The 23,229-nt window shown below is 40.8% G+C and overlaps 1 protein-coding gene and 2 long non-coding RNA genes across 5 annotated transcripts; all 3 read right to left on the reverse strand.

The window, feature by feature from the left end:
• Positions 1–1,377: 1,377 nt before the first annotated feature.
• On the reverse strand, positions 1,378–21,669 carry LOC117815396 (CMRF35-like molecule 5). Of its 3 annotated transcripts, XR_004631802.1 has the most exons (8): positions 21,580–21,669; positions 21,005–21,334; positions 20,755–20,898; positions 20,052–20,147; positions 11,512–11,546; positions 10,642–10,730; positions 1,627–1,749; positions 1,378–1,550 (listed from the first exon to the last, which is right to left on the reverse strand). XR_004631802.1 is itself a non-coding variant. In XM_034687079.1 (7 exons), coding segments are annotated over exons 1-7 (732 nt in total). In that variant the 5' UTR covers positions 21,617–21,669; the 3' UTR covers positions 1,378–1,549. The 3 variants fall into 3 exon arrangements, 2 of the variants coding, with proteins under 2 accessions (XP_034542970.1, XP_034542972.1); XM_034687079.1 differs by lacking the exon at positions 1,627–1,749; XM_034687081.1 differs by lacking the exons at positions 1,378–1,550; positions 1,627–1,749; positions 10,642–10,730; positions 11,512–11,546 and adding exons at positions 15,485–15,707; positions 18,431–18,519; positions 19,779–19,813.
• Positions 8,638–9,526, reverse strand: LOC117815398. The gene is made up of 3 exons (XR_004631804.1): positions 9,348–9,526; positions 8,844–9,172; positions 8,638–8,741 (listed from the first exon to the last, which is right to left on the reverse strand). It is a non-coding gene; the product is annotated as an uncharacterized LOC117815398 (long non-coding RNA).
• Positions 12,672–14,738, reverse strand: LOC117815399. The gene is made up of 3 exons (XR_004631805.1): positions 14,656–14,738; positions 12,974–13,301; positions 12,672–12,866 (listed from the first exon to the last, which is right to left on the reverse strand). It is a non-coding gene; the product is annotated as an uncharacterized LOC117815399 (long non-coding RNA).
• Positions 21,670–23,229: the final 1,560 nt, after the last annotated feature.

Below are 23,229 nucleotides of genomic sequence, written 5' to 3' on the forward strand. Positions count from 1 at the left end.
TTTTCTGATATGCCTTTTAAATGGAACCTTTGAGCACTTTTATCATTTTATCATGCCTATTGATTTTACTATTTTTATTGTTGTATTAGTTTTAGCATATTTTAGTATGTCCAGCACATTAAGTAGTTTGTTCTGTCTTGTTATTCTGTAATGAGCTAACATCTCACTGGCTGCAAAACAAGTTTACCTATGGTACAAATAAAGCAACCTGAACCTGAACTATAACACAAATACAAAATATAAGACTCACCAGAGAGAAGACAAGTGTACACATGTATTTTCATCATGCTGAAGACGACCAGCAGTTTGTCTGTCTGCAGGACTTCCTCTTCCTCTTACTTACCCTGTCCAAGACAGAAGCCCCTCCCTTTCCTTTGAACACACACACACACACCACACCAGACACACCACATCACACACACACACCACACCCCCACCACACACACCACACACACATGACCACCAGCAAACCCACAAACACACACAGACCCACACCACACACACAAAACACACACACACACACACACACACACACACACATACCACCACACAAACCCACAAACACACACAGACACACACACACACACACACACACACACACACCCCACCCACCAACACAAACCCACACGTACATTTGGTGAGTCTTGTTTAAATGTACAAAAATGCACATGAAATAGTCAAATATTCCTTTATTGAGAGTTTAAACATGAAATAAATAAAGTAGAATACTTAAAGGACACCTGTATGTGAATAACTGTGACAGTTCAGACCCTCATCACAGCACAGCACTCATTCTGCTTAACCACAGTGAGGCAGGTTAGTTACAGCAACCACAAAACAGCATCGCCTCTCCTCTGTGTACATTTTCCATGCAAGACGTCCATACACTCAAAATAAGACCCATATGTTGTGTTCATTTAATGATCAAGAGGTGCCTTTATAAAACCCAAATAACACCAGTGGGACCAAAAACACACACTGCATGCACAGAGTGTACAACATGCATTTGGAAACTACAGAAATATCTGATTTACCAGTTTAGTTTTCATTTGGCACGATAAAAAATAGAGTCAAGTTACATTTATTTATTCATTTTTAATCTTATGTTTCATTTGCTCATTTTAAAGTGATAATAACAACTGTTCTATAACTGTGGCTCATTACAATCACTGGACAGTTACTTTAAGAGTTGGCACAGCCACCAAGTTGAACTTTGAAACAACACCAGTAAAAACAGAATATGGATTCCTCTTTTAATGCCACAGCAATAAAACATGAACTCCTGGGCACCTGAACTGGTTTATTTGGTAACTTTTGATCTGTAACCTGACATACTGTTCACAGGAAATTGTGCTGACAGCAGACTGTTCACGCCTGTGATAGGTCATATTACTCCCCCTCGTTCATGTGAACACTCAGGGTAAGTCTTGGTCAACTCTTCATCACGATAACCAGCTTCGTGGGACCTCTTAGCACGACCCCCTTTGTCAAGTGCAGTTGTGGTAGTGTAGGCCTCAGATGACATCTCAGCTCTCTGCTTTGCTTCCTCTCTGCAACAGACAAAAAAAATGTGTGCATCTTTCTGAGGTGTGAAAGGGACTTACAAGAACATCAGTATTTTCCTACCTGTGAATGACGAGTGTTAGCAGTGTGGTCAATGTGACAGAGGGTAGAGCAGAGACACACAGCGGTCAGGAAGAAGTGCGACTTCGGCAGAAAACAAACAAAATCCAGCACCTTCCTGCTCGTCTGTGCAGAGTTAAAACATTTACAGAGAAGAAACATATTAAAACAATAGATAAAGTGTGATGTTTGTCCTTGACCGCTTTATATTCATCATTGCTGCTTTTTATTGTGTTACTTTATCCTTATGTTATTTTATCTCTACTGCTGCTCTCTCTCTCTCTCTCTCTCTCTCTCTCTCTCTCGTCTCTCATCTCTCTCTCTCTCTCTCTCTCTCTCTCAAATTCAAATTCAAATTCAATTTGCTTTATTGGCATGACAACGAGATATTATTGCCAAAGCACATAAATTCATACAGTACATTATATATTCACAACACATTACACTCACCATATATACATTAATCACACACCATATTCATTACATATTATATTCATCACATACATATCAACCATATATTACATATTTTATATGCATTAATGAACGATGGTGTCACCTATACAGCATATCTCAATGTCCTCACCCGATTCGGCGCGCTCACAAAACCTCCACCCAAATCAAACCCCATGGGATGGTGCGTCCCTCAGGCTGTGACAGGCAGACACATATTTAGACACATATACTCTCTCTCTCTCTGTCTCTCTCTCTCTTCAGCATGTGGTGTTGAAAAGTATTTTGACATCCTTAGTGAGAAGTGATATTTGTGGGTGATATTCTCAGTGACTCTGTTAGTTTGGTGTCAGGCCACTAGTAGTTGATGCAATAGTGCTGTAGACCTGGTCTGTATCTGCTGTCAATGGATTGGGGGATTGATAGACTCCATCAGGGTCTCCACTCTGTGAGAACATGTGATATATGTTATTACATTAGGACCAGATTACACAGGCTCAAAGGAAACATGACTTTTTGAGGGTTCTGTCAGAGGAGGAAATAAAACATGCTTTGGTCCAACATGTGCAAGAAATGTGCACATCTTCACAGGGGTGGAGCTTACGGGGGACTGGGAGGGCGGCACACCCCAGGCCAGGGATATTGGAGGGCCCAGGGAGCTGGGGGAGGTGGGCCCAGTCCGCTACCAGGTGAGCTCGGTTGATGGATGCAGTGAGCTCCATTCATAATTGACCATTGTCTTGACAAGCTTGGTGTAACGCCACGGATGTGTGTGTTTATATAGGTTGCCCTAGTGAGGATGAGTCCTGGCTGATAAAACCAAACTACATGACTGACTTGTGTCATGTAGTTGAGTGTAACATATTCAATACATTTTTGTGCTGCATGACTGGCTTCACTTTCACTCTCACTTTTAACTTTACAACGTGCAGATTTACAAGCGGATCGCAGATATTGTCTCCCAGTGTATTTTGGGTAAAATAGTCATCAACCCCAACGTCATCATCAGTCACTTGTCAACGAAGTGCAAGCTAGGTGGGGCATTTTTACCTGATAAACCAAACATGAGTAGCAGTTTATATAAACATAACAGTGGAGCGACAACGCGCAAAGAAAAGGAAAAAAAATAACAAGGGAAAGCCAAGTTACAAAAACTGGACACATGTTTTGTTCGTCCTCCTGGAGAAGAACATGGCGTTGTTGGCAGCAATTTAGACCCACCCGCGCCCATTCTCCAAGTTAAAACGAATTAAATCCCCTTGATGAGCACGATGGGACAGGAGAGACTGAGTGGACATGTCATGTTATCTATTGAGAATGACAGAGCAAAGAAAATGGACATACAGCGCATAATGGATGAGTCCGTGGAGCTTAAGGCTCCTTCAAACAGTGGTGAGTAGGCCAAGTACTTCATATTGATTTTTTGTTTGTATGTGAGGATGTGGGCCACTGTGCCAATTTTACTAAACTTTATATCTGTTGATACAGTGGCGTACTGTGCTCATATTAGCTGAAATAATTAAAGTGGGTGTCAGAATGATGCGGTCGCTATCCATGGTGCTGAAGTGCTTTGAATTGGTGTTGCTTTATTATTGGGCCAGGTAGGCAAATGTTTCTTGGTGTTCTCTTGGTTTGTTAGACTTCATGTCCATTTGATTGACCTCAAAATGACATAACCATGTGTAATAATGTTATGTTATAAGCCCTGCTGTTGTGAGCATGTGTATGTTGTAGGCATTTTAGAAGGGCCCGGTCATGTGCCCCGCCCCCGGCTCGGCACTGATTTGTTCTGCTAGTGCATCTTCACACACGTTTATGTCTTCACATAACGGTGCCTCTGGAGTGGCAGACGGGTGTGGTGGTCCCCCTTTTCAAGAAGGGGGATCAGAGGGTGTGTTCCAACTATAGGGGGATCACACTCCTCAGCCTCCTGGGAAAGTCTACTCTAGGGTGCTGGAGAGGAGAGTCCGGCTGTTGGTCGAACCTCGGATACAGGAGGAACAATGCGGTTTTCGTCCTGGCCGTGGAACACTGGACCAGCTCTACACCCTCGGGAGGGTGCTGGAGGGGGCATGGGAGTTTGCCCAACCAGTCCACATGTGCTTTGTGGACCTGGAGAAGGCTTACGACCGTGTCCCCCGAGGTATCCTTTGGGGGGTGCTCCGGGAATATGGGGTGGATGGCCTGTTGCTACGGGCCATTCAGTCTCTGTATTGTCGGAGCCAGAGTCTGGTTGGCATTGCCGGCAGTAAGTCGAATTCGTTCCCGGTGGGGGTTGGACTCCGCCAGGGCTGCCCTTTGTCACCGGTTCTGTTCATAACTTTTATGGACAGAATTTCTAGGCGCAGCCAAGTGGCGGGGGGTTTCCGGTTCGGTGGCCTTGGGATTCCGTCTCTGCTCTTTGCAGATGATGTCGTCCTATTGGCTCCATCGAGCGGTGACCTCCAGCTCGCGCTGGGACGGTTTGCAGCTGAGTGTGAAGCAGCGGGGATGGGATCAGCACCTCCAAATCTGAGGCCATGGTGCTCAGTCGGAAAAGGGTGGCCTGCCCTCTCCGGGTCGGAGGGGAGTCTTTGCCCCAGGCGGAGGAGTTCAAGTATCTCGGGGTCTTGTTCACGAGTGAGGGGAAAAGGGAGCGGGAGATTGACAGACGGATCGGGGCGGCGTCTGCAGTGATGCGGGCGCTGTACCGGTCTGTCGTGGTGAAGAGAGAGCTGAGCCAGAAGGCAAAGCTTTCAATTTACCGGTCAATCTACGTTCCGACCCTCACCTATGGTCACGAGCTGTGGGTAGTGACCGAAAGAACGAGATCGCGAATACAAGCGGCCGAAATGAGCTTTCTCAGCAGGGTGGCTGGGCTCAGCCTTAGAGATAGGGTCAGGAGCTCAGACATCCGGGAGAGGCTCAAAGTAGAGCCGCTGCTCCTCCGGATCGAGAGGAGCCAGATGAGGTGGTTCGGGCATCTGGTTAGGATGCCTCCCGGGCGTCTCCCTGGGGAGGTGTTTCGGGCATGTCCGACTGGGAGGAGGCCACGGGGAAGGCCCAGGACACGCTGGCGAGACTGTCTGTCAGCTGGCCTGGGAGCGCCTCGGTATCCTCCCAGAAGAGCTGGTGGAAGTGGCCGGGGAGAGGAGTGTCTGGGCTTCCCTGCTGAGACTGCTGCCCCCGCGACCCGGACCCGGATAAGCGGAAGAAGATGGATGGATGGATGGATAATAACATTAATAATAATTGATAGGATTTGTGTAGTGATTTTCTTGCTACTTAAAGTCGCTTTACAGAAAAAATGTATGAAAAATTAAATACAATTTTAAAAAAATGATTAAATAAAGGTATGAACAGAATACGACACACAGGTTAGAAGCAACAAGACAAACCTGAAATACCATTTAGGAGAGAAAATGAATCTGTACTGCAAACCTTACAGAAAACCACAAAACAACTCCTGAGTAGTTCACACACACATGCAGTATAGACTTAAGCTGTTTCTGTTTGCAATATGTTAGAGAAGTCATGCACCACACGAATCAAGAGCATGATATGTTCTTGAGAAGGAAGGGTAAAAAGAAATGAGAAGTAGTCAGAGATGTGTCACATTGTGACAATACACCCGGTCTTTTTCAGGACCTGGTTTAGCAACAAGACTTGGCTAACTGCATGTAGTGAGGCTAATGCTTTATTCTGCTTTCCCTGCCTCCTTTTTCAAACGTCAGGATCTGACCCAGCATGGATTAAGTATTCTGATTTGTAGCACTTTTCAGAAAAGACAAAGAAGCATGAACAACTGGGATCCACATGGAAATTAACTGTGACGAGCCATGTTTGGAAAAAAAAATCAACATTTCATGTCAGCTTGATAAAGGCTACAGGACAGGGATCTGTAAGCACAATGAGGAGGTTGACAAGAACAGGCACATCCTATCTAAAATAATAGACTGTGTCAAGTTTTATGGTGTGATACCTTAGTACATGTTTGCTTGCTATTTTGGAGTTATAGCCCCCCCTGGAGAAAACTCCATCAGCCTACACTGCACTTGAGGCTGGCTGCAGAAACACTGGAAACCAAATACACACCAATTCAAAGAAGACGATCTTTACAGCAGAAATAAACATGTTTACAGCCTGGTTCAAAAACGGCTTGGGTCTACGTAGCTAATTTCTCTATCAGCACACACTGTACGGGGGGTGAATTTTCCTTCACCCGCGACAGTTCAGAAGATATAAAGATTCCGAGTTTACGCCTAAATAAGGACATGACTGACAGGCAGGAACACATAGCTGTTGGCTAGGAGGCTCAACCCCGCCTCTTTACGTCACATTTTGACTGGTTGAGTTCTGCATTACCAATATGGTTTCGCCACTGCCTATGTCCAGTATTTATACAGTCTATGGTTCAGACACAAAGGATGAACTCACCTTTCTAGCAGGTTCTTGTGTGTGGTAACATCCTCTAAAACACACACAGGGTTAGAGTGTGATTTTCTTACTGGCCAGTTTCATAATTGTATAGTGTCTAATATAGTTCACATGATGAAGAGGCAGCACTCAGTCTGCCTGTCTGTCTGTATGTGTGTGTGTGTGTACGTGTGTTTGTGTGTGTGTGTGTTACCTTGTTGTTTCGTCATCATCCTCTTGGTAAGGATCAGTAGAACTATCAGCAGGCTGATCACACCAATTGATCCCACGGTCCAATAGAAAGCACTCCCTGGGGAAAGTTTAGAGAGTATAACAAAAAAGACGATCTTTGCAGCATTAATCAACATGTTTACAACCTGGTTCAAAAACAGCTTTGCCCTACATAGCTAATCTCTCTATCTGCCACACTGTACGGGGGTTAATTTTTTTCTAAAAAATTGAGGCTCAAACTCACACTATGACTATGACTGGTGGAGTTCTACATTTCCAATATGGCTGTCGCCGGCGATTGGCTTCAAAGCAGCGCTCAGGAACAGACGGGTGACGTCACGGATACTACGTCCATATTTTATATTTTATGGGCTGGACTCTCTTCTTTTCTGGAGTTGCGCCAGGTGAGAGGCGGAAGGCAAGTCTGGGCTTAATCATAGCTCCTCAGCTTTCTGCCTGTACGTTGGAGTTTCCCCCTTGGACGAAAGGGTTGTTTCCCTAAGGCCCTCAGGTCGGGGACCGGGTCCTGACTGTTGTTTGTGCTTATGCACCAGACAGCAGTTCTGAGTACCCACCCTTTTTGGAGTCCTTGGGCTGGGAGCTGGAAGTCCTACATGTTGTGGCTGGCTTGTGGGACTCCAGAAGCAGCTGTCAGGTACCGGCAGACCAAGCGATCTGCTGCCCGGGCGGTCGCAGAAGCAAAAACTTGGGTGTGGGAGAAGTTTGCTGAGGCCATGGAAGACTACTTTCAGTCGGCTTCGAAGAATTCTGGCAAACTGTCCGACGGCTTAGGAAGGGGAAGCCCTTTGTTTGCACTGTTTACGGTGTGGAATGGGAGCTGCTGACCTCGACTGAGAGGATCGATGATCTCCTCAATTCCACCAGCATGCATTCTGAGCAGGAAGTGAAGCCAGGGACTCGGGGGTGGGCTTGCTCATCACTGGGGCTGAGGTCGCTGAGGCAGTTAAACAACTCCAAAGCAGCAAGGCCTCAGAAGTTGAGGAGATCCCCCCGAGTTCCCCAAGGCTCTGCATGTTGTAGGGCTGTCCTGATTGACACGCCTCTGCAACATTGCATGGATATCGGGGACTGTGCCTCTGGAGTGGCAGACGAGGGTGGTTTTCCCCTTTTTAAGAAAGGGGACCAGAGGGTGTATTCCAACTATAAGGGGATTGCACTCCTCAGCCACCCTGGAAAAGTCTACTCCAGGGTGCTGGAGAGAAGAGTCCGGCTGTTTGTTGAACCTCAGATGCAGGAGGAACACTGGACCAACTCTACACCCTCGGAAGGGTGCTGGAGGGGGTTTGGGAGTTTGCCCAACCAGTTCACATTGCTTTGTGGACTTGGAGAAGGCTTACGACCGTGTCCCCCGAGGTATCCTGTGGGGGGTGCTCCGGAAATATGGAGTGGATGGCCTGTTGCTACGGGCCATTCAGTCTCTGTATTGCGGAGCCAGAGTTTGGTTCACATTGCCGGCAGTAAGTCGACGGCGCAGCCAAGTGGCAGAAGGTGTCCAGTTTGGTGACCTTAGCATTACATCTAATTATTACTTTTATTATTATATAGGAATAATGATAATAAGAAAATAATAAGAAAACTCAAGATGATGATGATTAATTTTATCATCCTCATCGTCAGTTCTATTATTATGATTACAATAATAGTATAAATAAAGAATAATTATTATTGCAATACAATATAATAATAATAATATATAATAATAATAATATAACTATATATAATAATAATAGTACTTAGAATTAATACTCATAATAAAAATAGCAACAACAATCTTCATCATCCTCATCGTCATCTTCACATCATTGTCTGTTAAATGGCCTCTGTACATACTCAGTTTTAAATACATTGAAAGTGTGCAGTAAACTCAGACGTGTGAACTTCATACCAGCTCCTTGTGTTGTGGATGCAGATGATGATAGACATGTCAGTAAAAACAGTAGGGACATTTGAAGATGTAGACGGACTGGTTGTATCAGTAACAAAGACTGGGTTTGGAGTCTTCAGAGGACTAGAAGGTTCAGCTAGAAACAACAGACAGTATAAAATATAAGTTCATCTATCAGCTGTTTGGACACTTACAACATTTAGATACAAAAAGAGAGAATTAAAAAACATACACTTACCATCCTTGACTTCAACATTCACCTCTATGAATCCATCAGGGCCATATCTCCCCACTCCACAGTAATATTTCCCAGAGTCTGACTTTTGGAGATTAAAGAAGGTCACAAATAAACCTTGTTCACTGTTGGTTATCTCAATCCGATTTTTACGTTTGGTTTTTCCATATTCTGCTTTTACATGATGTCTCGGTATGAGCAGGAACTTCGACAGATGTATTTCATATTGTCTTTCACAGAACCCCAAAGGTTCCAGTCTGAGCATAGGACGGTCAGATTTGACCCAACACGTCCATTTGTGTTGATAGTCTTCATCTCCACCAAAGTTAAGACTACAAGTGAAAAGAACAGGGACAATTATTTCATTATATTTGTCAAAGTGTCAACACATAAATAAACCTGAATACAACTTTTTAAATATCACACATCCGTAATATGTGAGACTAAATCCTCTTTAAAACATTAAAAAGGAACAAACTACAGCAACAAATACAAAAAATAACTCACCAGAGAGAAGACAAGTGTACACATGTATTTTCATCATGCTGAAGACGACCAGCAGTTTGTCTCACCACTGTGTTCAGGACTTCCTTTTCCTCTCACTTACCCGGTCCAAGGCAGAAGCTCCTCCCTTTCCCTTTAACACACGCACACACATAACCACCAACAAACACACAAAGACCCACTCACAAACACACACACGCAACATTTGGTGGAGTTTGTAAGACTTTTTAATATGAACAAAAAGTGCACATGAAATAGTCAATATTCCTTTATTGAGAGTTTAACATGAAATAAATAAAGTAGAATACTTAAAGGACACGCTGTATGTGAATAACTGTGACAGCACAGCACTCATTCTGCTTAACCACAGTGAGGCAGGTTAGTTACAGCAACCACAAAACAGCATCGCCTCTCCTCTGCATACATTTTCCATTCAAGACGTCCAGACACTCAAAATAAGACCCATATGTGTGTTCATTTAAATGATCAAGAGGTGCCTACACAATGATGCATGCACAGTCTACAACATGCATTTAAAAAGTAGAAACTACAGAAATATATTTACTAGTTTAATTTTTCACAAAGAAACAGTGAGTCAAGTTATCTTTATTTACTCATTTTTAATCTCATGTTTCATTTGCTCGTTTTGAAGTGATAATAAACTGGTTTGATAACTGTGACACAGAGGGAGTAACTAGTTTAGTTTTTATTAAGATTTCAAAATATCCTCATCAGATATTTAATGATGTCTAAAGACGTTTATGAGGGATGCATCCGGCTGAAGTCTCCAGTTAACAGGGTCGCGGTTTAAACCAAAACACCGGCCGATCTCTGCCACGGCTTTTTGAGTTCAAAGGATTTTAAAGCGTGTTGAAACGTCTTTGCTACTCGCGCTTATCTCCTCTCACGTGTTGATTCAGTGAATCCATCTGTGATGAAATATAGCACCATCTAAAACAGTGCCAACTGAGTCTCTTCATGCTAACAGGCTAACTGTTGTGTTACTCATGATACCTGCCTGTCCGTCTGGTTCTATGGTGTCATCTGTGATGAATGGCATTCCTCTTTGTTTTACTGCCCTCTACTGGTCTGGTGGTGTAGTGCATTTACTTTTTATTTCCTCCATACATCACTGGCCTGATTTACACAATCTACCCGGGACTTCAGCCTGCAGTCGAAACGCAGACAACAATGGGGGCACAGGAACCTTTTAGTTCAGGGAAAGTAGTTCTGGGGGCTAAAAACCCCGGAACTCTTGGTTCAAATGCACCTATAGACACAGTGTGAGGTGCTTTACCAGTTAGTTGATCCAATAGTGCTGTAGATCTGGTCTGTATCTGCTGTCAATGGATTGAGGGATTGATAGACTCCATCAGGGTCTCCACTCTGTGAGAACATGTGATATATATTACATTAGGACCAGATTACACAGGCTCAAAGGAAACATGACTTTTTGAAGGTTCTGTCAGAAGGAAATAAAACATGCTTTGGTCCAACATGTGCATGAAATGTGACATCTTCATACATGTGTATGTCTTCAAAGAAACAGAAGACGACACAGAGGTTAGAAGCAACAAGCCAAAATGTCATGAGTCAGAAAACTTTACTGCAGAGTGAAGTCATTTTACTTCAAAGTATTTATTCACATGACAAACAGGAGCATTTAGACGTCACTGTGGGGATAGTTGTTGATGACAAATCTAAAACAAGTCAAAGTCTAAATAAAATGGGTTCAGGAAGAGAAGTCTTGTTGCATCAAACCTGATCAATCTAACTGAAGACTGAAGTGATGTTCTTAACTAGGGAGGCTAAGGCGCTAAACAATCCCAACATACAGCTGACCTCTGGTGAAGCCTTCTGTCAAGCCAGTGTGACGTAAAGAGGCGGGTTTGAGCCTCCTAGCCAACAGCTGCAGCGTTCCTGCAGGCAGCTGTGCTCTCATTGGAAGACTCCTAATCTCAATATCTTCGAAATTGCCGTGTTAGGAAAAAATTCACCCCCCTCACAGTGAGAGGATATCGAGAAATGAGCTATCCAGACTACACTCGTCTTTTGTACCGACTCGATGAACTGCAGCTTTTAACACTTCCGCATTGGACTCATATTTTTAGACCGAGGTTGCCGCTTGCTCTACACACGAGTTCAGACACAAAGAGATCAAACTCACCTTTCTAGCAGGTTCTTGAGGCGTGGTAACATCCTCTAAAAAACACACAGGGTTAGAGTGTGATTTTCTTACTGGCCAGTTTCATAATTGTATAGTGTTATAGTGTTGTATAGTAATATAGTTCACATGATGAAGAGGCAGCTCTCAGTGTTTTAGTGTCATATGCAGGTTTAGGGTCAAATGATTAAACTGACACCAGTGAAGCAGTGTGTACCACAAACAGACACTTTTTTTGTGTGTGTGTGTGTGTGTGTGTGTGTGGTGTGTGTGTGTGTGTGTGTGTTGTTTGTGTGTGTGTTACATACCTTGTTGTTTTTGTCATCATCCTCTTGGTAAGGATCAGTACAGCTATCAGCAGGCTGATCACACCAATTGATCCCACGGTCCAATAGAAAGCACTCCCTGGGAAAAGTTTAGAAAGTATAACAAGCAGATGAAACTACCTGCAGCTTAATTCTCCCACATGTTAAACCTAAAACCTGAATAATGCAATAATAAATAATAATAATAATATATAATAATAATAATATAATATAAATATAATTAATAAATACTAGAAACATTAATAATAAAATATTAACTGCTTTATTATTATTTATCAAAATATGATTATTTATAATAACATCAACATTAATAACAATAATAAAATCAGTATTATTGTTAATAATTATATTAACACTACTTATAATAATACTTATTATACTGATGCTAATAATAATAATTGTAATAATAAGAATAATACTATCATTTATATTATTTTATCACAGTTATGATAATAATAATTCTAATTATAACTATAATAATTAAAATTGTAATAATAATAATAAATAATCTTCATCTTCATCTTCACCATCATTGTCATGTTAAATGGCCTCTGTACATCTCAGTTTTAAATACATTGAAAGTGTGTGCATTAAGCTCAGACGTGTGAACTTCATACCAGCTCCTTGTGTGTGGATGCAGACGATGTCGTCAGATAAGACCCTGAATATTGACCATACAGAAGTTTTACTTTAATGACAGAATTTTATAATATCAGAATTCAGATTTTAAGTCCAGAATAGAATTTTAAAAATAGTCAGCATGTTCTTCTGTCCTAAGCTCATGTTTTTCCAGTTGCCCTAACTTCTTCTCTAATATACGAACAAAACACTGTATAGAAAGCAATATGTCATTTATACTGATGCACTTCATACCAGCTCCTGTTGTAGGTGATGCATAAGGTGCTGCTGTAAGCAGGGATTGGTTTGTAGACATGTCAGTAAAAACAGTAGGGACATTTGTAGATGTAGGCGGACTGGTTGTATCAGTAACAAAGACTGGGTTTGGAGTCTTCAGAGGACTAGAAGGTTCAGCTAGAAACAACAGACAGTATAAAATATGAGTTCATCTATCAGCTGTTTGGACACTCTACAACATTTAGATACAAAAAGAGAGAGTTTAAAAAATTTAATAAACTTACCATTCTTGACTTCAACATTCACCTCTATCAATGGATCACGGCCAAATCTCTCCAGCCCACAGTAATATTTCCCAGAGTCTGACTTTTGAGATTTAAGAAGGTCACAAATAAATAGTTTCCACTGTTTTCTAACTCAATCTGATTTTTACGTTTGGTCTTTCTATATTCTGCTTTTACATGACGTCTTTGTCGTTGCAGGGACTTCGACAGAAGTACTTCACATTTTCTTTCTCGTGACCCCAAAGGTTCCAGTGTGAGCATTTGATGATCAGATTTGACCCAACACGTCCATTTGTGTTGATAGTCTTCATCTCCACCAAAGTTAAGACTACAAGTGAAAAGAACAGGGACAATTATTTCAATATATTTGTCAAAGTGTCAACACATAAAAAACCTGAATACAACTTTTTAAATATCTACACATCCTGTAATATGTGAGACTAAATCCTCTTTAAAACAATAAAAGTAAATGATGAAAATAATAACAAACAAAAATGACTTATTCAACAGCTGCTGAATTTGAGCTTGAGTTGTTTCACCATAGCCACAGCATTTCCTCTCACACAGATTCAAACTTCAATTTTAAGACTTAAGTCTAGATTTTCTTATTTCTTCATGTGATTTATAGGATCATTTTCTGATATGCCTTTTGGAACCTTTAGAACTTTTATCATTTTTATAATCTATTGATTTTTACCATTTTTATTGTGACAGTATTTCACAAAAGTGAGCACACCCCTCGCATTTCTGCAAATTTAATTAGATCTTTTCGTGGGACAACTGCAGAAATGACACTTTGATACAACGTAAAGTAGTCAGTGTACAGTTGTATAACAGTGTAAATATACTGTCCCCTCAAAATAACTCAACACACAGCCATTAATGTCTAAACCACCGCAACAAAAGTGAGTACACCCCTAAGTGAAAATGTCCAAATTGGGTCCAAAGTGTCAATATTTTGTGTGGCCAACATTATTTTCCAGCACTGCCTTAACCCTCTTGGGCATGGAGTTCATGGAGCTTCACAGGTTGCCTCTGGAATCCTCTTCCACTCCTCCATGACGACATCACACAGCTGGTGGATGCTAGAGACCTTGCGCTCCTCCACCTTCTGTTTGAGGATGCCCCACAGATGCTCAATAGGGTTTAGGTCTGGAGACATGCTTGGCCCTCCATCACCTTCACCCTCAGCTTCTTTGTAGTAGTTGTAGTTGTTGTTGTTAGTCTTACATGTTGCAGCACTCATGCAGACCCAGACCATGACACTCCCTCCACCATGCTTGACTGTAGGCAAGACACACTTGTCTTTGTACTCCTCACACTGGTTGCCACCACACACGCCTAACACCATCTGAAACAAATAAGTTTCTCTTGGTCTCATCAGACCACAAGTCATGGTTCCAGTAATCCATGTCCTTAGTCTGCTTGTCTTTAGCAAATTGTTTGCAGACTTTCTTGTGCATCATCTTTAGAAATGTGAGGTGTACTCACTTTTGTGGGATACTGTATATATTAGTTTTAGCATATTTAGTATGTCCAGCACATTAAGTAGTTTGTTCTGTCTTGTCATTCTGTAATGACCTAACATCTCACTGGCTGCAAAACAGTTTACCTATGGGTACAAATAAAGCAACCTGAACCTGAACCTGAACTATAACAACAAATACAAAAAGAAGACTCACCAGAGAGAAGACAAGTGTACACATGTATTTTCATCATGCTGAAGACGACCAGCAGTTTGTCTGTCTGCAGGACTTCCTCTGCCTTTTACTTACCCTGTCCAAAGGCAGAGCTCCTCCCTTCCTTGAAACACACACACACACACACACTCACACACCACACACACACACACACACCAACGCATTACATTTGGTGGAGTCTTATTTAAATGTACAAACAAGTGCACATGAATAGTCAAATATTCCTTTATTGAGAGTTTAAACATGAAATAAATAAAGTAGAATACTTAAAGGACACGCTGTTATGTGAATAACTGTGACAGCACAGCACTCATTCTGCTTAACCACGTGAGGCAGGTTAGTTACAGCAACCACAAAACAGCATCACCTCTCCTCTACATACATTTTCCATGCAAGACGTCCAGACACTCAAAAGAAGACCCATATGTGTGTGTTCATTTAAATGATCAAGAGGTGCCTACACAATGATGCATGCACAGAGTCTACAACATGCATTTAAAAAGTGGAGACTACAGAAATATCTGATTTACTAGTTTAATTTTTCACAAAGAAACAGTGAGTCAGTTATCTTATTTACTCATTTTAATCTCAGTTTCATTGCTCATTTTGAAGTGATAATTTGGGGTCTAACAGGCTCATTATAATCAACGGACAGTTACTTTGAGAGTTGGGACAGTAAACAAAAGTAGAACTTTGAAACAACACCAGTAAAAACAGAGAATATGGATTCCTCTTTTCATGCCACAGCAATAAAACATGAACTCCGTGGGCACCTGAACTGGTTTATTTTGGTAACTTTTGATCATAACCTGACATACTGTTCACAGGAAATTGTGCTGACAGCAGACTGTTCACGTCTGTGATAGGTCATATGTACTCCCCCTCGTTCATGTGAACACTCAGGGTAAGTCTTGGTCAACTCTTCATCACGATAACCAGCTTCGTGGGACCTCTTAGCACGACCACCTTTGTCAAGTGCAGTTGTGGTAGTGTAGGCCTCAGGTGACATCTCAGCTCTCTGCTTTGCTTCCTCTCTGCAACAGACAAAAACACAATACGTGCATCTTCTGAGGTGTGAAAGGGACTTACCAGACATCAGTATTTTCCTACCATGTGAATGACAAGTGTTAGCAGCAGTGGTGGACAGGAAGAGAGTAAATTCACTTGAGTACTGTACTAAAGTATTTTTTTGAGTATCTGTACTTTACTTGAGTATTATTTTTGGGGAACTAATGACTTTTGACTCCACTATATTTCTATCAGTGCTTTATTTACTCTAATTTATCTTTGAAGTAACTTCATGAGTTTCCTTCTCCTCTCTGAGATCTGATCCTCAGACAGTAAACTGTGTTTGTGTAGTTCTGTTTGTCTCAGTGGTTTAGTCGTACCTGTTTTATTGTGTGTCTCCATGGTTGAACATGGAGCAAACACAGAGCATCACTGAGATCAGGCAGTTCATGTAGAGGTGGTAATGTTGGCTATAATTCTCCACCTGAGCACCCATGTCCATATCCTCAGCCCGTGTTAGAGGTTTTTGAAATGAAGAATGATACGTATGGTTTGAAATGTTCTCCCTGTGTCCCACTCTGCCCAAACACACAACATTCACTGTCCAACCTGAGAAAGCGTGTTGAGCTACGTAACGTTGTTTGATTCCAGATGAACATTTCAAACTAAGGTGTCCTGTGCTTGGAATAACTTTGCGTCTGTTGTTATTCCATAGTTTTTAGTGATTTAAAATAATGGTTTCTATATAAACATAATTAACAGAATGTGCTCCCATGTGTGCTTGACTGCACTTATGTATTGTGAAAATACAACATTTGAGATTTTTTTAAGAAGTACTTTGAATACTTCAGTATTTTTAAAAGGAAGTACTTCAGGACTTTACCTCAAGTCATAATTGACAGAACAACTTTCACTTGTATTGGAGTAATATTTGACATGAAGTATCTATACTTTGACTGAAGTAATGAAGCTGTGTACTTTGTCCACCACTGGTTAGCAGTGTGGTAATTTAAATTTGAAAATTTAATTCTTCATCCTCCTGAATATTTTACCTCTAGAAGTCAGTTCTCAATACGTTTCAGGATTCAGCAAATTCTGGAATATTTATTCCAATGTAATGAAAAACTGTTTATCTTTAAAATATTATAAAGGATGCTTGAAAAAACTTTTAACTACTGTTAATTAATTATACTCATCATGCTCAGCCACATACTCATAGAGTAGGTGTCCATGCACATCATATTCCGATTTTGTACTTTTGAATTCTGTTGATGTAATAACTGTAATCATTAATTGTTGATTTTGTGTATTCTTATGTTATTTTATTTTTAGTATCAACTATTGTCCTTGTATGTGTCAATCTAGTAGTTTTTTAATTCATTTTTGATATTAGAACATTATTTGGCTGGAGGCTTCAAATAAGCTCTCTGAGTTTTCTGCCTCTTCCTGCACTGTATATTATTTATCTTTGCTATTTTTTTTATATGTATTTTCTTTTAATTGTCTTTTCATCTATCTCTGCTGCTCTCTCTCTGTCTCTCTCTGTCTCTGTCTCTGTCTTTCTCTTTCTCTTTCATTGCTCGCTCCTGTGTGTGACATTTTTGTGGTGTTGAAAAGTATTTTGACATCCTTAGTGAGGAGTGATATTTGTGGGTGATATTCTCAGCGACTCTGTTAGTTTGGTGTCAGGCCACTACAATCTTTCTGTGTGTGTGTGTGTTTGTGTGTACATGTTTGCTTGTACCAAAGAGTGTGTGTCATAAAGAGCTTGATGTTGCAGGATTAAAGAGATATTTCAGTCTTTTTGAAGTGGGGTTGTATGTGTTTTATATCACTAGTAATTGTAATAGCTGCTCAGCTCGTCCCCTGTAATGAGAAACTGCAGGGAGAAATGGAATGCATGCTATGCTACCATTTCTGCAGACGGTGTCATTTCCACGTAATTTCCAACCCGAGCACTCACTTCTGTTTAGGTGTTCGCTCCACTTGGATTTTTTTCAGCACTTTACTTGCCCCCAGAAAGCCTGTTTGTTTTTGCATTATTTACAGACACAACACAGACGTGCTCTTCTGCCTGCAGGGCATTGATCAGCCAATCCGATCTATAATGTACATCCCTGATAGAGTGTCAATCTTTGCATCTCAGTTTTGCATCATGTGAAGCAGGAAATGCCTCAGGTCACCTGACGGACACAGTGACGTGTTTAGAGTTTGTTATATCAGCTCAGTCCTCACTTCAGCTGCTAACACAGTTTATTTTGATCACGTAAACATGTCATGCAAATCATGGGTTGTGTCACAGTGCAATACAGAAACAGTGATAGCCAAACACTTACTTTGAAGACTAACTTGCATTCGGCTTTTCTGGTTTTCTGATTTAACTCCTGAACATTGAAGAAAGTCAGTAACAAACTTCAGGGTTCAGTACGGCAGTGGACTCTGGTTGGTGAGCATCGCAGCCCTGTTTCATCTGCTGGTTTATCTTAATTCACAAAGGTCCTGAGGGACTGTTGCTACCAAGTCTTACTCGTGACAAGTATTTTTTTCATTTAGTCGGCATGAGCTCGCAGTTTACACACCTGCGCCATTACATTCTCTACAAGGGACGAGCTGAGCAGCATCCTTTGTGTCTAGTACAATTACTAGTGATATAAAACACATACAACCCCACTTCAAAAAGACTGAAATATCCCTTTAAGTTAGAGCTAAAGTTTTCAGTCCATCATAGGTGCAGTGTTTGGTGCTTTACCAGTTAGTTGATCCAATAGTGCTGTAGACCTGGTCTGTATCTGCTGTGAATGGATTGAGGGATTGATAGACTCCATCAGGGTCTCCACTCTGTGAGAACATGTGATATATGTTATTACATTAGGACCAGATTACACAGGCTCAAAGGAAACATGACCTTTTTGAAGGTTCTGTCAGAGGAGGAAATAAAACGTGCTTTGGTTCAACATGTGCATGGAATGTGCACATCTTCAAATGAACAGAGGACGACACAGAGGTTAGAAGCAATAAGCCAAACTGGAAATACTATTTGTCCATTTAGGAGAGAAAGTGAATCTGTACTGAAAAGTGGGGCGGCAGTAGCTCAGTCCATAGGGTCTTGGCTTGGGAACCGAAGGGTCGCCGGTTCGAGTCCCAGCATGGACGAAGTTTGGCAAGTGGACTAGTGACTGGAGAGGTGCTGGTTCACCTGCCTGGGCACTGCCGAGTTGCCCTTGAGCAAGGCACCGAACCCCCAACTGCTCGGGGTGCGCTGGTTGATGGCAGTATCCTCACTCTGACATCTCTCCCTAAGCATGTTCACTGCATGTGTGTGCATTGTATGTATATACCAAAAAAAACTGTACAGTATGTGTAGCCTGTCCAATATAGCACGAGTGAAAAAATTGAATTGCCCCCCTGGGGATCAATAAAGTACCTTTCTATCTAAAACATTACAGAAAACAACAAAACATCGAGTAGTTCACACACACATGCAGTAAGTAGACTTAAGCAGTTTCCGTTTGCAATATGTTAGAGAAGTAATGCAACACAAGAATCAAGAGCATGATATGTTCTTGAGAAGGAAGGGTGAACAAGAAATGACAAGTAAGTCAGAGATATGTTTTCTTATGAAGCCCTCTCCTTTAAACTTTAGCACAAAAATGTCAGGAGTCAGAAAACTTTACTGCAGAGTGAAGTCATTTTACTTCAAAGTATTTATTCACATGACAAACAGGAGCATTTAGACATCACTGTGGGGATAGTTGTTGATGACAAATCTAAAAACAAGTCAGGAAGTCTGACCACCAGAAGTCTTAAAATAAGTACAGGAAGAGAAGTCTTGTTGCATCAAACCTGATCAATGTAACTGAAGACTGAAGTGATGTGCTTATCTAGGGAGGCTCAGGTGCTAAACAATCCTCCAACATACAGCTGACGTCTGGTGAAGCCTCTAAAGTTCTATCAGTCTCTATACGTGAATGAATGAAAGAAGCTCAGGTATTTGTTTCTCCACTTAAAGTCACTAAACATCATGAAAGATGAAATGAGAGAGTAAACCACAGAGACAGCTCTACACATGAGTTCAGACACAAAGAGATCAAACTCACCTTTCTAGCAGGTTCTTGTGGCGTGGTAACATCCTCTAAAAACACACACAGGGTTAGAGTGTGATTTTCTTACTGGCCAGTTTCATTATTGTATAGTGTTTAATATAGTTCACATGATGAAGAGGCAGCACTCAGTGTTTTAGTGTCAGACGCAGGTTTAGGATCCAAATGATTAAACTGACACCAGTGAAGCAGTGTGTACCACAAACAGACACTTTATTATGTTTGTGGTACACACTGCTTCACTGGTGTCAGTGTGTGTGTGTGTCTCACCTTGTTGTTTCATCATCATCCTCTTGGTAAGGATCAGTACAACTATCAGCAGGCTGATCACACCAATTGATCCCACGGTCCAATAGAAAGCACTCCCTGGGGAAAGTTTAGAAAGTATAACAAGCAGATGAAACTATCTGCAGCTTGATTCTCTCCACATGTTAAACCTAAAACCTGAATAATGGCAATAATAGTAATTATATCAAAAAAGTAATACTAGAAACATTAATGAAAAAATGCTAACTGCTTCATTATTATTATTATTATTAGTAGTAGTAGTAGTAGTAGTAGTAGTAGTAGTAGTAGTAGTAGTGTTAGTATTATTAATTATAATAATGCTATTATTAATAATAATATCAACATTATTTTCAGTAATTTAATATTATTTTATCACAATAATAATAATAATAATAATAATAATTGTTATTATTTTATCATCATCTTCATTGTCAGTTCTACTATTAAAATAACAATAATAATAATAATAATAATAATAATAATAATAATAATAATAATAATAATAATAATGATGATGATGATGATGATGATGTTGATGAGGATGAGGATGATGATGACAATAACCTTCATCGTCATCCTCATCGTCATCTTCACCATCATTGTCATGTTAAATGGCCTCTGTACATACTCAGTTTTAAATACATTGAAAGTGTGTGCAGTAAGCTCAGACGTTTGAACTTTATACCAGCTCCTTGTGTTGCGGATGCAGATGATGTGGTCAGATAAGACATGTCAGTAAAAACAGTAGGGACATTTGTAGATGTAGACGGACTGGTTGTATCAGTAACAAAGACTGGGTTTGGAGTCTTCAGAGGACTAGAAGGTTCAGCTAGAAAACACAGACAGTATAAAATATGAGTTCATCTATCAGCTGTTTGGACACTTACAACATTTAGATACAAAAAGAGAGAGTTTAAAAAATTAAATAAACTTACCATCCTTGACTTCAACATTCACCTCTATCAATGGATCACGGCCAAATCTCTCCAGCCCACAGTAATATTTCCCAGAGTCTGACTTTTGGAGATTTAAGAAGGTCACAAATAAATAGTTTCCACTGTTGGTTAACTCAATCTGATTTTTACGTCTGGTCTTTCTATATTCTGCTTTTACAATGACGTCTTTGTCGTTGCAGGGACTTCCACAGAAGTACTTAACATTTTCTTTCTCGTAACCCCAAAGGTTCCAGTGTGAGCATTTGATGATCAGATTTGACCCAACACGTCCGTTTGTGTTGATAGTCTTCATCTCCACCAAAGTTAAGACTACAAGTGAAAAGAACAGGGACAATTATTTCATTATATTTGTCAAAGTGTCAACACATAAATAAACCTGAATACAACTTTTTAAATATCTACACATCCTGTAATATGTGAGACTAAATCCTCTTTAAAACATTAAAAAGTAAATGATGAAAATAATAACAAACAAAAATGACTTATTCAACAGCTGCTGAATTTGTGTTCAATTTGCATTCACTACAACAACAAATACAAAATATTAAACTCACCAGAGAGAAGACAAGTGTACACATGTATTTTCATCATGCTGAAGATGACCAGCAGTTTGTCTCACCACTGTGTTCAGGACTTCCCCTTCCTCTCACTAATCCTGTCCAAGGCAGAAGCTCCTCCCTTTCCCTTTAACACACACACACACACACACACACACACACACACACACACACACACACACACACACACACACACACACACACACACACACACACACATGGTGGGAAGTTTAAGATATTTTGAAAGTGGACAAAAAAAGACATAAGCAAGTCTAACATTTCTTTAACTTAACTTTGAAACCATTTTAATTTACATGAGTAGTTTTTTGTTATCATTTTATTTTGAAGTTCGTTCTCTCTCTCTCTCTCTCTCTCTCTCTCTCTCTCTCTCTCTCTCTCTCTCTCTCTCTCTTTCTCTCATTGATTGGTTGACTGTCCAAAACGAACATCAGCCGTCTATTAGCTCCGTGAACTGTAGGAATAATCAAATTTCAATCAGATGTATTCATAAATCATGGATTACATTTAGTTTTGGACAGATGGGATCCGGGTAGTCTCTGAAAATACACTGATCTTCTCAGAGGCACAGAAAACCCTCTGAATGTTGCAGAAACAAACTGAGATTACCACCTGAAAGCTAAGTTACCCACAGAGTGTCTGTTTTTCACAGTAAGTCTCTCGGTGATATGGTTCTGATTTTAGAAGAACTGTTATAAAAGATTGATTTTTTGTCTGGTCCCAGCACCGACCTCAGAACGCACATTACTGAGATTTATAAAGGGTATGATATTACCGAAATTGTATTAGTAATGCGTTATATTACTGTCTTACAGCAAAAATTAATACATTACTGTAACTGCGTTACTTTTGTAGCGTGTTACTCCCAACACATGCATTTGTTACCTCCAGGTTAGATTACTGTAACTCCCTCTTATCAGGCTGCCCCAATAAGTCTCTAAAGATTCTTCAGCTAGTTCAAAACGCCGCAGCTCGAGTACTGACTAGAACTAGGAAGAGGGAGCACATTTCTCCAGTGTTAGCTTCTCTACACTGACTCCCCATAAAATATAGAATTTAAAATCCTTCTTTTGACCTACAAAGCCCTTAAAAATCAGGCACCCTCGTATCTTAAAGAGCTCATAGTGCCCTATTACCCCTCTAGAACTCTAAGCTCCCAACATGCAGGCTTGCTAGTTATACCTAAAATCTCTAAAAGTAGTGTAACCGGCTGATTAGCGCTCATGCCCCACAGCTGGGTGGGAACCAATCACCTGCGGTTACCTGGTTGTTTGCGGGGATAAAATTGAGTGACGGAGCTCCCTTCAGTCTCTGCAGAGCTCCGGGTTGAGAGCAGGTACGAGTCGCGTGTGTTAAGTGTTTTCAACGTCCGTACATGTGAGTAACTTTCACTTTTATTCCAGGACGGTGTTCCTTTCGGGTTGGCTTGATCGTTGCGTGCTGGAAGCTCATATAGTACGCGGTACGAGCGTGAGGTAGTGACGTGATCGGACGGCCGAGGTAAACCTCAACTGGTTTTTGTTTGTCTTAATATGCCGTGTGGTGGTTGTTGTATGTAAGTGGTTAACGTTCATGTATCTTGTTGCAGATTGCCACTTTTGCCTTGTCTTTTTGTCTCTTTTTGCTTGT

Source organism: Notolabrus celidotus, chromosome 7 (assembly GCF_009762535.1).
Source record: "Notolabrus celidotus isolate fNotCel1 chromosome 7, fNotCel1.pri, whole genome shotgun sequence".
Lineage (NCBI taxonomy): Eukaryota > Metazoa > Chordata > Actinopteri > Labriformes > Labridae > Notolabrus > Notolabrus celidotus.

Excerpts from the sequence above, each read along its gene's own strand:
- LOC117815396 (XM_034687079.1), bottom strand. The coding sequence starts at position 21,616 with ATGATGAAAATACATGTGTACACTTGTCTTCTCTCTG. Across the intron at positions 21,335-21,579 it reads GTACACTTGTCTTCTCTCTG|TCTTAACTTTGGTGGAGATG; the intron begins GTGAGTTTAATA and ends TTTCACTTGTAG. Across the intron at positions 20,899-21,004 it reads GAATGTTGAAGTCAAGGATG|CTGAACCTTCTAGTCCTCTG; the intron begins GTAAGTTTATTT and ends TGTGTTTTCTAG.